The 10364-nt window shown below is 55.3% G+C and overlaps 1 protein-coding gene across 2 annotated transcripts; it reads left to right on the top strand.

The window, feature by feature from the left end:
* The first annotated feature begins 197 nt into the window (after nucleotides 1–197).
* TMC4 (transmembrane channel like 4) lies at nucleotides 198–10172 on the top strand. Of its 2 annotated transcripts, none has more exons than XM_004381887.2 (15): nucleotides 198–276; nucleotides 680–893; nucleotides 3030–3175; nucleotides 3364–3596; nucleotides 3765–3886; nucleotides 5818–5965; nucleotides 6444–6611; nucleotides 6853–7016; nucleotides 7282–7414; nucleotides 7822–7919; nucleotides 8245–8428; nucleotides 9044–9174; nucleotides 9273–9428; nucleotides 9712–9790; nucleotides 9890–10172. In XM_004381887.2, the coding sequence occupies exons 1-15, from the start codon at nucleotides 198–200 to the stop codon at nucleotides 9956–9958; spliced, it is 2124 nt and encodes a 707-aa protein (XP_004381944.1). In that variant the 3' UTR covers nucleotides 9959–10172. The 2 variants fall into 2 exon arrangements, with proteins under 2 accessions (XP_004381944.1, XP_023592096.1); XM_023736328.1 differs by having other exon boundaries at nucleotides 659–893.
* The last annotated feature ends 192 nt before the right edge of the window (nucleotides 10173–10364 follow it).

Here is a 10364-nt window from a genome sequence, read left to right as displayed (position 1 = left end):
AGCTGCTAGCTCGGGATGCCACCAGGCAGTTCCCAGGAGGCCTTTCCAGACCATGGTTCTGAGTTTATGGGTTGTGTACAGCCTTCCCTCTGGGCCACCTGGTGGCCAGGTACAGACCTGGCCCAGGCTCCTCCCTTACCTGGGGCAGTCCCCGCCCTGGTGGCCACTAGAGACGGAAACAGCCGAGCCCGGAGGCCATGGAAGAGACCCCTGCCTGGGGATCTGACGCTTGGGGTGCCTCTGGGGAGTGGTTGGCACCCAGGGAGGCCAGACCAGGTAGGGGAGCTGGTGGGGTTCAGATCCAACCCTGGTGGAGAAACCCTCAGGCTGGGTGGAAGCCTGGGGGAGGAGGAAAATGGAGGCCTGGACTCCTGGGTCCTGAGGGAGGAAGAATCCGGAGACCCAGACTCTGGTCTTGGAGAGGGATAAGGGCTGGGACATTGGGGTGTCTGAGGAATGAGAGAGACTGGGGGCTGGGACTCCAGAATAAGAAAAAAGGAAGTCGAGGGCTGAATTCCTCAGCCCTGGGCTTAAGGGAGCTGAGGAATCCACACTTGGGCCCTTGAGGAGGCGGTGGAGGTTTTTAGACTCCTGGCTCTGAGGGAGGAGGGGGCTGAGGGGATCTGAGGGAAGAGGGTCAGGGAGTGGGTCCTCTCAGCTCCCTGCCCTACTTTCCCAGGTCTGTCCCTGTCCTCTGTGCTGAACGAGCTCCCCAGCGCAGCCACCCTCCGGTACCGAGGCCCTGGGGTGCTGCCTTGCGGGGCACTGGAGGAGCAGGATGAGGACGAAGAAGGGAACATCCAGGCCTTTGTGGGAGCCACCCAAAAGGAGCTGCAGGAATCCTGCCCGTCCCGGGAGCTGCCCTGGCCCATGCAGGCCAGACGGGCACACGCGTGAGACCTATTTTCTGCTCAGAACCCAGGGGCCCTGAAGCGAGGCCATTTCTCCCACATCCTGGCTTCTTACTCTGCCGTCTGTCTCTCTCCTCTTCTCTCCAACCGTGTCTCTTAGTATCTTAACTTGCCTGCTTTGGTCTCTACTTCTCTGGCTCTCTGGCTCGCCTCTCTCTCCCAGGGTCTTGTCTCTCTGTGTCACCTCTCCATCCAAACCTGTCTCCGTCTCTCCCTGTTTCTCTCTGTGTCAGAAATGTGACTGTTTTTCACTCTCTGGTTTATGTCTTTCTTTATCTCTGCCTCCCTTCCTTTTCGTAGCCTGTCACTCTCTCTTTTACTTCATTCTTTCCTCTCTCCCCTGCATAATTTGCGGGGCCCAGTGACAACTGAAAATGCTGGGCCTCTTGTTAAAAAATTATTATGCATTTTTTTTTTATTGTACTTCAGGTGAAGGCTTACAGAACAAATAGTTTCTCATGAAACAGTAGTACACGTATTGTTTTATGACATTGGTTAACAACCCCACAACATGTCAACCCTCTCCCTTCTCAACCTTTTTTTTTTTTTTTTGGTGAAAGTATACATAGCCAAAGATACACCATTTCAAAAATTTCTACATGCACAGTTCAGTGACATCAACTATGCTCTTCCAATTGTGCTGCTATTCTCACTTTATATTATGCATTTTAAGATTGCAGCAGCACAGTATTAAACCAAGCTTCTTCTCTTCCTTCCTTCCTTCCTCCCCACCTCCTTTCTTTCCTGCTTCCTTCCTCCCTCCTTCCCTTCCTTCTATTTCTTTCTTGTTTTCTTTGATTATCACATTTATCTACAGAAAAGTGCATGAGACAGGGATGTACAGCTTTAAAGAATATTTATAAAGTGAACGCCCAGGTAAACTTTACCTAGGGCAAGAGATGAAACATTGCAGCACCCCACATGCCCTTCCCCTGTCACCCTCCTTCTCCCACAAGACAACCCTTTCCCTGACTTTTGGAATTAATCACTTCCTTGTTGTTCTTTATAGCTTTACCACCTGACATACATTCCTAGGAGCCCTGGTGGCGTAGTGATTAAGAGCTTGGCTGCTAACCAAAAGGTCAGCAGTTCAAATCCGCCAGCTGCTCCTTGGAAACCCTATGGGGCAGTTCTCCTCTGTCCTGTAGGGTTGCTATGAGTTGGAACTGACTCAATAGCTCCTAACAACAACAACATGCATTCCTAAAGGAGCCCTGGTCGAAGAGTCTTGTTGTGCTTTCTCGGGAACTTTATGTACATGGAATTGGGCAGTATTTATTCTTTGGTGCTTTACGTCTTGTGGTTCTTGTGTGCCATAGAGTCGATTCCCACTCATAGTGATCCCGTGTAGTTACAGACAAGAACTGCTACATAGGGTTTTCTAGGCTGTAATCTTTACGGAAAGGAGCCCTGGTGGCGCAGTGGTTAGAATGCTGGGCTGCTAACCAAGAGGTTGGTGGCTTGTACCCACCAGCTGCTCCGGGGGAGAAAGCTGTGGCAGTCTGCTTCCGCAAAGATTTACAGCCTTAGAAACCCTATGGGGCAGTTCTACTCAGTCTTGTAGGGTCACTATGAGTCGAAATCAACTCACAGCAACAGATTTGGTTTTTGCTTTTAATCTTTACAGAAGCAGATCGCCGGGTTTTTCTCCTGTGGGCCGCTGGGTGGGTTTGAACCACAACCTTTGTTTAGCAGCTGAGTGCTTAACAATTGTGCCACTAGGGCTCCTTATGGTTAACATTAGGTTTATTCATTTTTGTTCCTTTATAGTAGTGCATGTGATGAATATACCACAGTTCACTTGCCCTGTGGTATTGTTGCGTTGGTCCTGCATTTGAGTTGTTTCCAGTTTGGGGCTGGTAAGCCCTTCATAGGGCTCCCTGGGTGATGCAAATATTTTAATCTCTCATCTGCTAACTGACAAGTTGGAGGCTCGAGTCCACCCAGAGGAGCCTCTGAATAAAGGGCTGGCGATCTGCTTCTGAAAAATTAGCCATTGAAAACGCCGTGGAGCACAGTTCTACTCTGCCACACATGGGTTCGCCATGAGCCTGAGTTGACTCAACAGGCAACTGGCAGGCCCTCCATTGCCTGTCTCTGACTCCATTTCCCTTCCAGGAAGAGGCACACTTGGGACCAAGTGGCCAACGGCTCGGGGTCCAGGGCGGCACACTGGGCCCGGGTGCTTCGGAGGTCCAGGGAGAAGATGCGGGAAGCCTGTTGTACCCTGCAGCCCTGGGCATGGACGCTGAAGAGGATAGGGGGTATGGTGGGGTTGGGGCTGGAGTGCTGGGGACCAGGCTGGGGAGCAGGCGGGCCAGGAGGAGGCGCGGGGCCTGGCAGCAGGGAGGAGGGGCAGAGGGAAGGGGCGGGGCCTGACAGCCAGCCGGGAGGAGGTGCGGGGCTGTAGCCTGAGAAGGAACCCAAGGCTTATCTCTGCTGCCCCCTTCAGGCCAGTTCGGGGCCGGCACCGAGTCCTACTTCTCCTTGTTGCGCTTTCTGCTACTTCTCAACGTGCTGGCCGCCGCGCTGAAGGCCTGCATGACGCTGCTGCCCACCTGGTTGGAAGGGACTCCCCCGGGACCCCCCAGCACTAACATCTCCTCACCCTGTGGCTCCTACAACCCGAGCTCCCAGGGCTTGATCGCATTCCACACCCAGCTCTTCAACTTGCTCACGGGACAGGTGCATGCAAGGGTCCCTGGTAGATTCCCCACCCATCTCTGAGCCCAGGTGCCCTCGATGAACTGGATCTCAAACTGTGACCCCTAGAGCCTGATGGCCCAGTTTCCTGGCCTCTGCCTCCACCCAGCCTCAGCCCCACAGCGACCCCTGTTCGCCTTCCCTCCCTAGGGTTATCTAGAATGGTCCCCTCTCTTCTATGGATTCTACCCGCCCCGCCCGCGCCTGGCGGTCACCTACCTGTGCTCAGTCTTTGCCATTGGCCTCCTCTGCCTCCTGCTCATCCTGCACCGGTCAGTGACACCCCGCACGCACCCCTGGATTGGAGGGGAGGGAGAGGTGGTGGTAGAGCCTGAGGTGGCCTCCCACTTACCTGTCTGAACTCCCCAAGAGTCTTGAGCCTTCTTGCTGTGTGACCCCTTTCTCTCTATTTGAGTCAAAATCAGTTGTAAAATGTTTAAGTACTACAGGCTAGGGATAGATCCCTGGGTGGCGCAAATGGTTTGTTCCTGACTAGTAACCTAAAGGTTGGTAGTTTGAACCCACCCAGCAGTGCCACTGAAGAAAGTCCTGGCAACCTGCTTTTGTAAAGATTACAGCCAAGAAAACCCTACGGAACACAGTTCTACTCAGTCAACTCGACAGCAATAGGTTAGAGGCTAGAGATACCGGATGGGAAGTTTCTCCCTCCTGTGGCTTACAGTTTAGTGGGGAGATAAGATGTTCAACAAATAAGCAAGCAAATTAATTACATAATTTCTGTAAAGGGCCAGGTGGTAAGTATTTTCAGCTTTGTGGACCAGCTTCTCAACTCTGCCATTGTAGCACAAAAGCAGCCACAGACAATATGTAAACCAATTGGTGTGACTGTGTTCCTATAAAACTTTATTTACAAAAACAGGCATCGGGCTGAATTTGGCCTGTTGGCCGTAATTTGCCTACCCCTGTGAGAGAGAATAATGGGCAGGGACCTTCATTCGATGGAGTGGACAGTAAAGGCCTCTCTGAGGAGGTGACCTGGATGTAGACCAAGACCTGAAAGAGCCAGCCAGGTGAATAGGCAAGCCACTAGCTTTCTGGACGGAGGAAACTGCAAGTGCAAAGGCCCTGTGGTAGAAACAAGATTGGGGTGTTCTAGGAAATGAAAGGCCAGTACGAGGAGGAGGAGGGACAGGAATTAAGTTCAGACAGGTAAGTGAGGCCACCTCAGGCAGGCTCTTGCCAGCTATGCTAGTAAGGAGCCTAGACTTTAAGAGTTAGAAGATGCTGTAGGGCAGGTTTTAAACAGAATGCCATCTGATTTGCGTGGTAAGAAGGTTCCACTGCCTTGAGAGCACAGAATGGATTCTAAGACAGCAAGGATAATACAAGCAGGGAAACCACATGGGAGGCCACAGAAGTTGTTCAGGTGAAAGATGAGCCAGAAGATGGAGTCTCTGCCCAGTTCTCTCTGTTTCTGCCCCTTTCTCTGGTCTCTCCCACCCCCACTCCGATCCCGGTCTTCACAACCCCTTCTTCTTTGGATTTCTATCCTCCTTTCTCTATGGGTCTCTCCCCCTCTCTCTGAATCTCTGTCTCCCTCTCTCTGGGGGTCTGTCGCCTTCTCTCTGAGTCTCCATCCCTCTCTTGGTCTCTGCCCCCCTCTCTCTGGGGGTCTGTCCCCTTCTGAGTCTCTGCCCCCCTCACGGCCCTCAGTCCCCCTCCTTCAGAGTCCCTGTCCTCCCTCCAGTCTCCATCTCTCTCACTTTGGGTTCCAGTTCCCCTTTTCTCTGGAGCTCTGCCTCTGTCTTCTAGGTTTTTGCCTCTCTCTTTTTGGGTGTCCGTTCTCCTCTGGGTCTGCTTCTGACTGTCTCTGTTGGTTTTTATCTCCAAAGACTCTGTGTCTCCGCCCCTTTGACCCTTTCTTCACTAGCTGGCAGCTCGACAAATGTCAAGAATCTTGTTAGGTGCCTTCTAGTGGATTTCGACTCATAGCGACCCTATAGGACAGAGTAGGACTGCCCCATAGGGTTTTCTGGGCTGAAACCTTTACAGAAGCAGATTGCCGGGTCCTTCTCCTGGGGAGCCCTTGGGTGGGTTCCAGTTGCTGACCTTTGGGTTAGTGGCCGAGCGCTAAACTGTTGCACCACCCGGGCTCAGGGCTCATTTTCCCTGGTTGCCCAATGAGAGGGTGGCCCTGTGACTGTCCTTCCCCACTCGGCCTCCCGGGTCTCCCCTCTCTCAGCTCAGTGTCCGGCATGAAGCAGACACTGCTGGCCGAGTCGGGGGCTCTGACCAGCTACAGCCATCGCGTGTTCTCGGCCTGGGACTTTGGCCTCCGCGGCGCTGTCCACGTGCGGCTGCGCCAGCGTACGATCCTCTATGAGCTGCAGGTGCGTTTAGGGGGCGGTGCATACGACTAGTGGGCGGTCTAGATAGGTACAGAGGGGGCGGGGCTGAACTAGAATAGGGCCTAGATCAGAGAGAGGGGGTTTCAAGAAAGATGCTGAGAGGGACTTTCTTGCTTGAGGTCAAAGTGTACCGGAGAGAGCTGGCTGAAGGGGCGAGGCCTAGAGCTCTTTGATCGGATGGGCGTGGCCACAAAGGGGGCGGGGCTACATAGAGAAGAACTGGAACTCCCGGCCTGCATAAAGTGCTGGGTGGGGCCGATGAGGGGCGGGACTTGGGTGGTGGGCGGGGCCTGGGGCAGGGCCAGCAGAACTATGTTGTAGCCTTGGAAGCCCTGGAGAGGGTGGAACAAGGACCTTTTTAGAGTGGCTGGGCTGCATCAGTTCAAGTCGAGGCGGGACTCGGGACCAGCAGCCGGGCCTAGGGAAATGAAGCGGAAGGGGAAGTCTCTTCTGGCCTCAGGTGGAGCTGGAGGAGGCAGTGGTGCGGCGTCAGGCTGCAGTGCGGACCCTGGGCCAGGAAGCTAGGGTGTGGCTTGTGCGGGGGCTGCTCAACCTGCTGGTGTTAGCGCTCCTGGGGGCAGCCTGCTATGGAGTCTTCAGGACTACGGAGTACACCGTGGAGTTGCAGGTGCGAAAGTCTTGGGGGAGAAGAGGTTGGAGGCCCTGGACCTGCATGTACACGGGAGGAGGGGACTGAAGTCTAAGATTCCTGGAAACTTAAGAGAGGAGGGGCAGAGGGAGGGGGAGGTTGGAACCGGATTTCGGGGTCCCAAATGAAGACGAAGCTGGGGGAGTATTTTAAGCATGGGTCTTGATGGGGCATCTCCAGAACCCCAGATCCTCTTCCGTTGGTCCACCTTCTCTCCCAGGAGAATTCCTTTGTCCAGCAGACGCCACTACTAAAGCTCCTGGTGAATTACCTTCTGTCCATCTTCATCTTCTTGGTCAACTTCGTGCTGCCACCCGTGTTCAAGCTCATTGCCCCGCTGGAGGGCTACACTCGGAGCCTCCAGATCGTTTTTATCCTGCTCAGGTTCCAGCCTCCCAGGCTAGGAATTGGGGGGTGGTAGTGGGGGCGCTGGTTGGAGGGACGTTAGTTCTGAGAGAGAAGACGCGGAAATCCCGAGGACATGGGATCCAGGGAGATCTAGATTCATTCTGACTCTGTCACTGAGCCTCAGTGTCTTCATCTGTGACATGGGGAGAACTGTGAGCACACTCCACGCAGGAGGATCCTGGCAGGTGGCGGCACTGGTCAATGCTAATTTCCTTCCTCCCTTCCTCCTTTCCTCTGCCAGGACTGTGGTTCTCCGCCTCGCCTCTCTGTTTTCCCTGCTCTTCTCTCTCTGGACTCAGATCACTTGCAGGGGCAGGGGCAATGCCAAGGCTAAGGACTGCAAAACCTGTGGCTACAATTACGAAGAACTTCCGGTAAGAAGGACGGGGGCCAGACTCCTGGGTCTGAGGGAGGAGGGGGGCCTGGACCTCCGCGTGGGGCCTGGACCTCCGGGTGTGAGGGAGGAGGGGCTGGGAGCCCAGACTCCCCGGTCTGAGAGAGGAGGGAACTGGGGATCCGGACTCCTAGGGCCAGAGGCAGAACGGGCCTGGGGCTGGAGACCCTGGCTCCTTGAAGGAAGGAAGAAGGAGCTAGGTGGGTCCAGAGAAGGGCCAGGGGTTTAGAACACCCCCCAACCCCCACCCCGAGGACACAGGTATGGATGCTTGAAAAAACTGGGCGCCCGCAGAGAAAGTATTGATAGGATCTCATATGCTTGCGATTTGGAAACCCGCTTGCCTGGGTCCTGAGGTCTTTCTGACCCGTTTTCTTCCTTCCTCAGTGCTGGGAGACCCGGGTGGGGCAGGAGATGTACAAACTCCTGCTTTTTGATCTGCTGACCGGCTTGGCAGTCTCGCTGCTCATCCAGTTTCCTCGAAAGTGAGAACCCCGCCCTTTGGCTGTGGCCCCGCCACTAATGGGATAAGCCCCACCCCACCGTCTCTTTTCTATAGCTACGACCCTGACTGCTTGGTTTCCTGGGCCTGGGTCCTCAGATCCCGTCCCCTCCAGATTCCGCCCCTAAGGCCATCTGGCCGGCCCTATCCCCAGGTACCGCCCTCTAAACACACCTCCTCACTCCCTCCACGTGGGACACCGAAGGCTCCGCCCCCCGGATATGCTCTCTTCCGATTGGTGGGCGGGACAGGAGAGGTAGGGAAACCCCGGGCCGACACGCCCGACTCGGCCCGCCCCTGCCTTGCAGGCTGCTTTGTGGCCTCTTTCCCGGGGCGCTTGGTCGTCTGGCCGGGACCCAGGAGTTCCAGGTGCCCGACGAGGTGCTGGGGCTGATCTACGCGCAGACAGTGGTCTGGGTGGGGAGTTTTTTCTGCCCTTTACTGCCACTGCTCAACACGGCCAAGTTCCTTCTACTTTTCTATCTGAAAAAGGTGCGGGGTTGGGAAGACTCGGGGGTCTGAGGCGGGAGGTATTGGGGGCCTGGACTACTGGGGTCGGGAAGAGGAAAGGACTGAGGGACGTTGCTTCTAGGTTCTGGAGGAGGAGGGGGCTGAGGACCCAGACTATTAAGTCTTGAGAGAGGCGGGGTTGGGGGCCCGGACTCCTGGGTCCGAGGGAGGAGGGGGCTTGGAACCCGGACTCCTGGGTCCAAGGGAGGAGGGAAATAGGTGCCAGGACTCAAGAGTCTGAGGGAGGAGGAGCTGGGGGCCCAGAGTCCTGGGTCTGAGGGAGGAGGGACTTGGGGCCGGAGTCCTGGGTCTGAGAAAGGAGGGGGCTGGGGGACTCCTGGTTGTGATGGGGGGAGGGAGGTGGGGACCTGGATTCCTGGATGTGATGAGGGAAAGGGGACTGGGGACCGGACTTCTGGGTCCTGAATGAGGAGGAGGTCGGGACTCCAGGGTCATGAGGGAGGACAGGGCTGGGGTCAGAACTCCTGGATCTGAGGGAGGAGGGGCTGGGGCCAGGACTGCCGGCTCCGAGCGTGGAGGGGCTGGGGTTCAGACTCAGTGTCTCAGATCTCCTCCTTCCCCACCTTCTCTCACCAGCTCACCCTCTTCTCCACCTGCTCCCCGGCCTCCCGCACCTTCCGCGCCTCCATGGTGAATTGTTTTTTCCCCTTGGTCCTCGTCCTGGGTCTGGCCATCTCCGCTGTTCCCGTGCTTTGTAGCATCTTCCTGTAAGTGTGAGAGGAGCCCGCATCTTAGTCCCTCCTTCCGCCCTCATCCAGGGTTCTGGCTCCTGGCCCTACTTGAGCCCACCTGTCTCTGACTTTAGGATCCCGCCTTCCAAGCTGTGTGGTCCATTCCAGGGACAGCCGTCCATCTGGGCCCAGATCCCTGAGTCTATTTACAGCCTCCCTCAGGCCACTCAGAACTTTCTCTTCTTCCTGGGGACCCAGGCTTTTGCTGTGCCCCTTCTGGTGATCTCCAGGTGAGGGGGCCCGGATTCCTAGATTGTGAGTTTGAATGTGTGTGATCTGAGGGCCCTGCCACCTGCGTCCGAGGGAGGAGGAGGCTCAAACTCGTGAGTCTGATGGAGCAAGAGGCTGAGGGCCCAGACTCCTGGGTCTGAGGGAGGAGGGGGCTGAGAGGCTGGACTGCTGGGTCCCAGGGAAGAGGAGCTGGGGCCCTATACCCTTGGTGTTTATGGAGCCAGACGTTGAAGACGTTGTAAGAGCATTTTGGATGTGGCTTCTATTCCTCGTGTCCTGCAGCATACTGATGGCATATACCGTGTCCCTGGCCAACTCATATGGGCGCCTCATCTCTGAGCTCAAGCGCCAGATAGAGACGGTGAGGCAGGCCGGGTACCTGGGAAAGCTCCTGGGGAATATGGAAAGGGACATGGGAGTGGGAAGGCGTGTTTCACCTTCACCTCTCTTTTCACTCAAGGAGGCGCAGAATAAAGTCTTCCTGGCACAGCGCGCTGTGGCGCTGAGCTCGGCCAACGGGGCTCTGTGACTTGCCCAGCCCGGCTTAGAATGAAGTAACCACTTGGAGTTTCCAGACCTGTCCCCAGAACTTTGTGTCATAGCCTTTGTAAGCCTCGATTATTCACATCTCTAAAATGAAAGTATTGGAGAAGACTCCACACTCTTCCAGCATGGGATTTGGAGAATTCCGGCCGCCAAGTCCCTGACTCTCTAGTGAACCTTTTCATTTATCAATAAATACAACTGGAAGCTGCTGGTGGTGCAATGGTTAAGTGTTCACCTGCTCATGAAAGTTTAGCGTTTCGAACGTACCAGCCGCTCCTCTGGAGAAAGATGTGGCAGTCTGTTTCTGTAAAGATTAGAGCCTTGGAAACCTTATGGGGCATTTCTACTCCGTCCTATAGGGTGACTATGAGTCGGAATCGACTTGACAT

This window comes from Trichechus manatus, unplaced genomic scaffold, assembly GCF_000243295.1.
Source record: "Trichechus manatus latirostris isolate Lorelei unplaced genomic scaffold, TriManLat1.0 scaffold00087, whole genome shotgun sequence".
Classification (NCBI taxonomy): Eukaryota; Metazoa; Chordata; class Mammalia; order Sirenia; family Trichechidae; genus Trichechus; species Trichechus manatus.
Note: the sequence above shows the minus strand (reverse complement) of the source record. Positions and strands in the feature narration are given on the sequence as shown.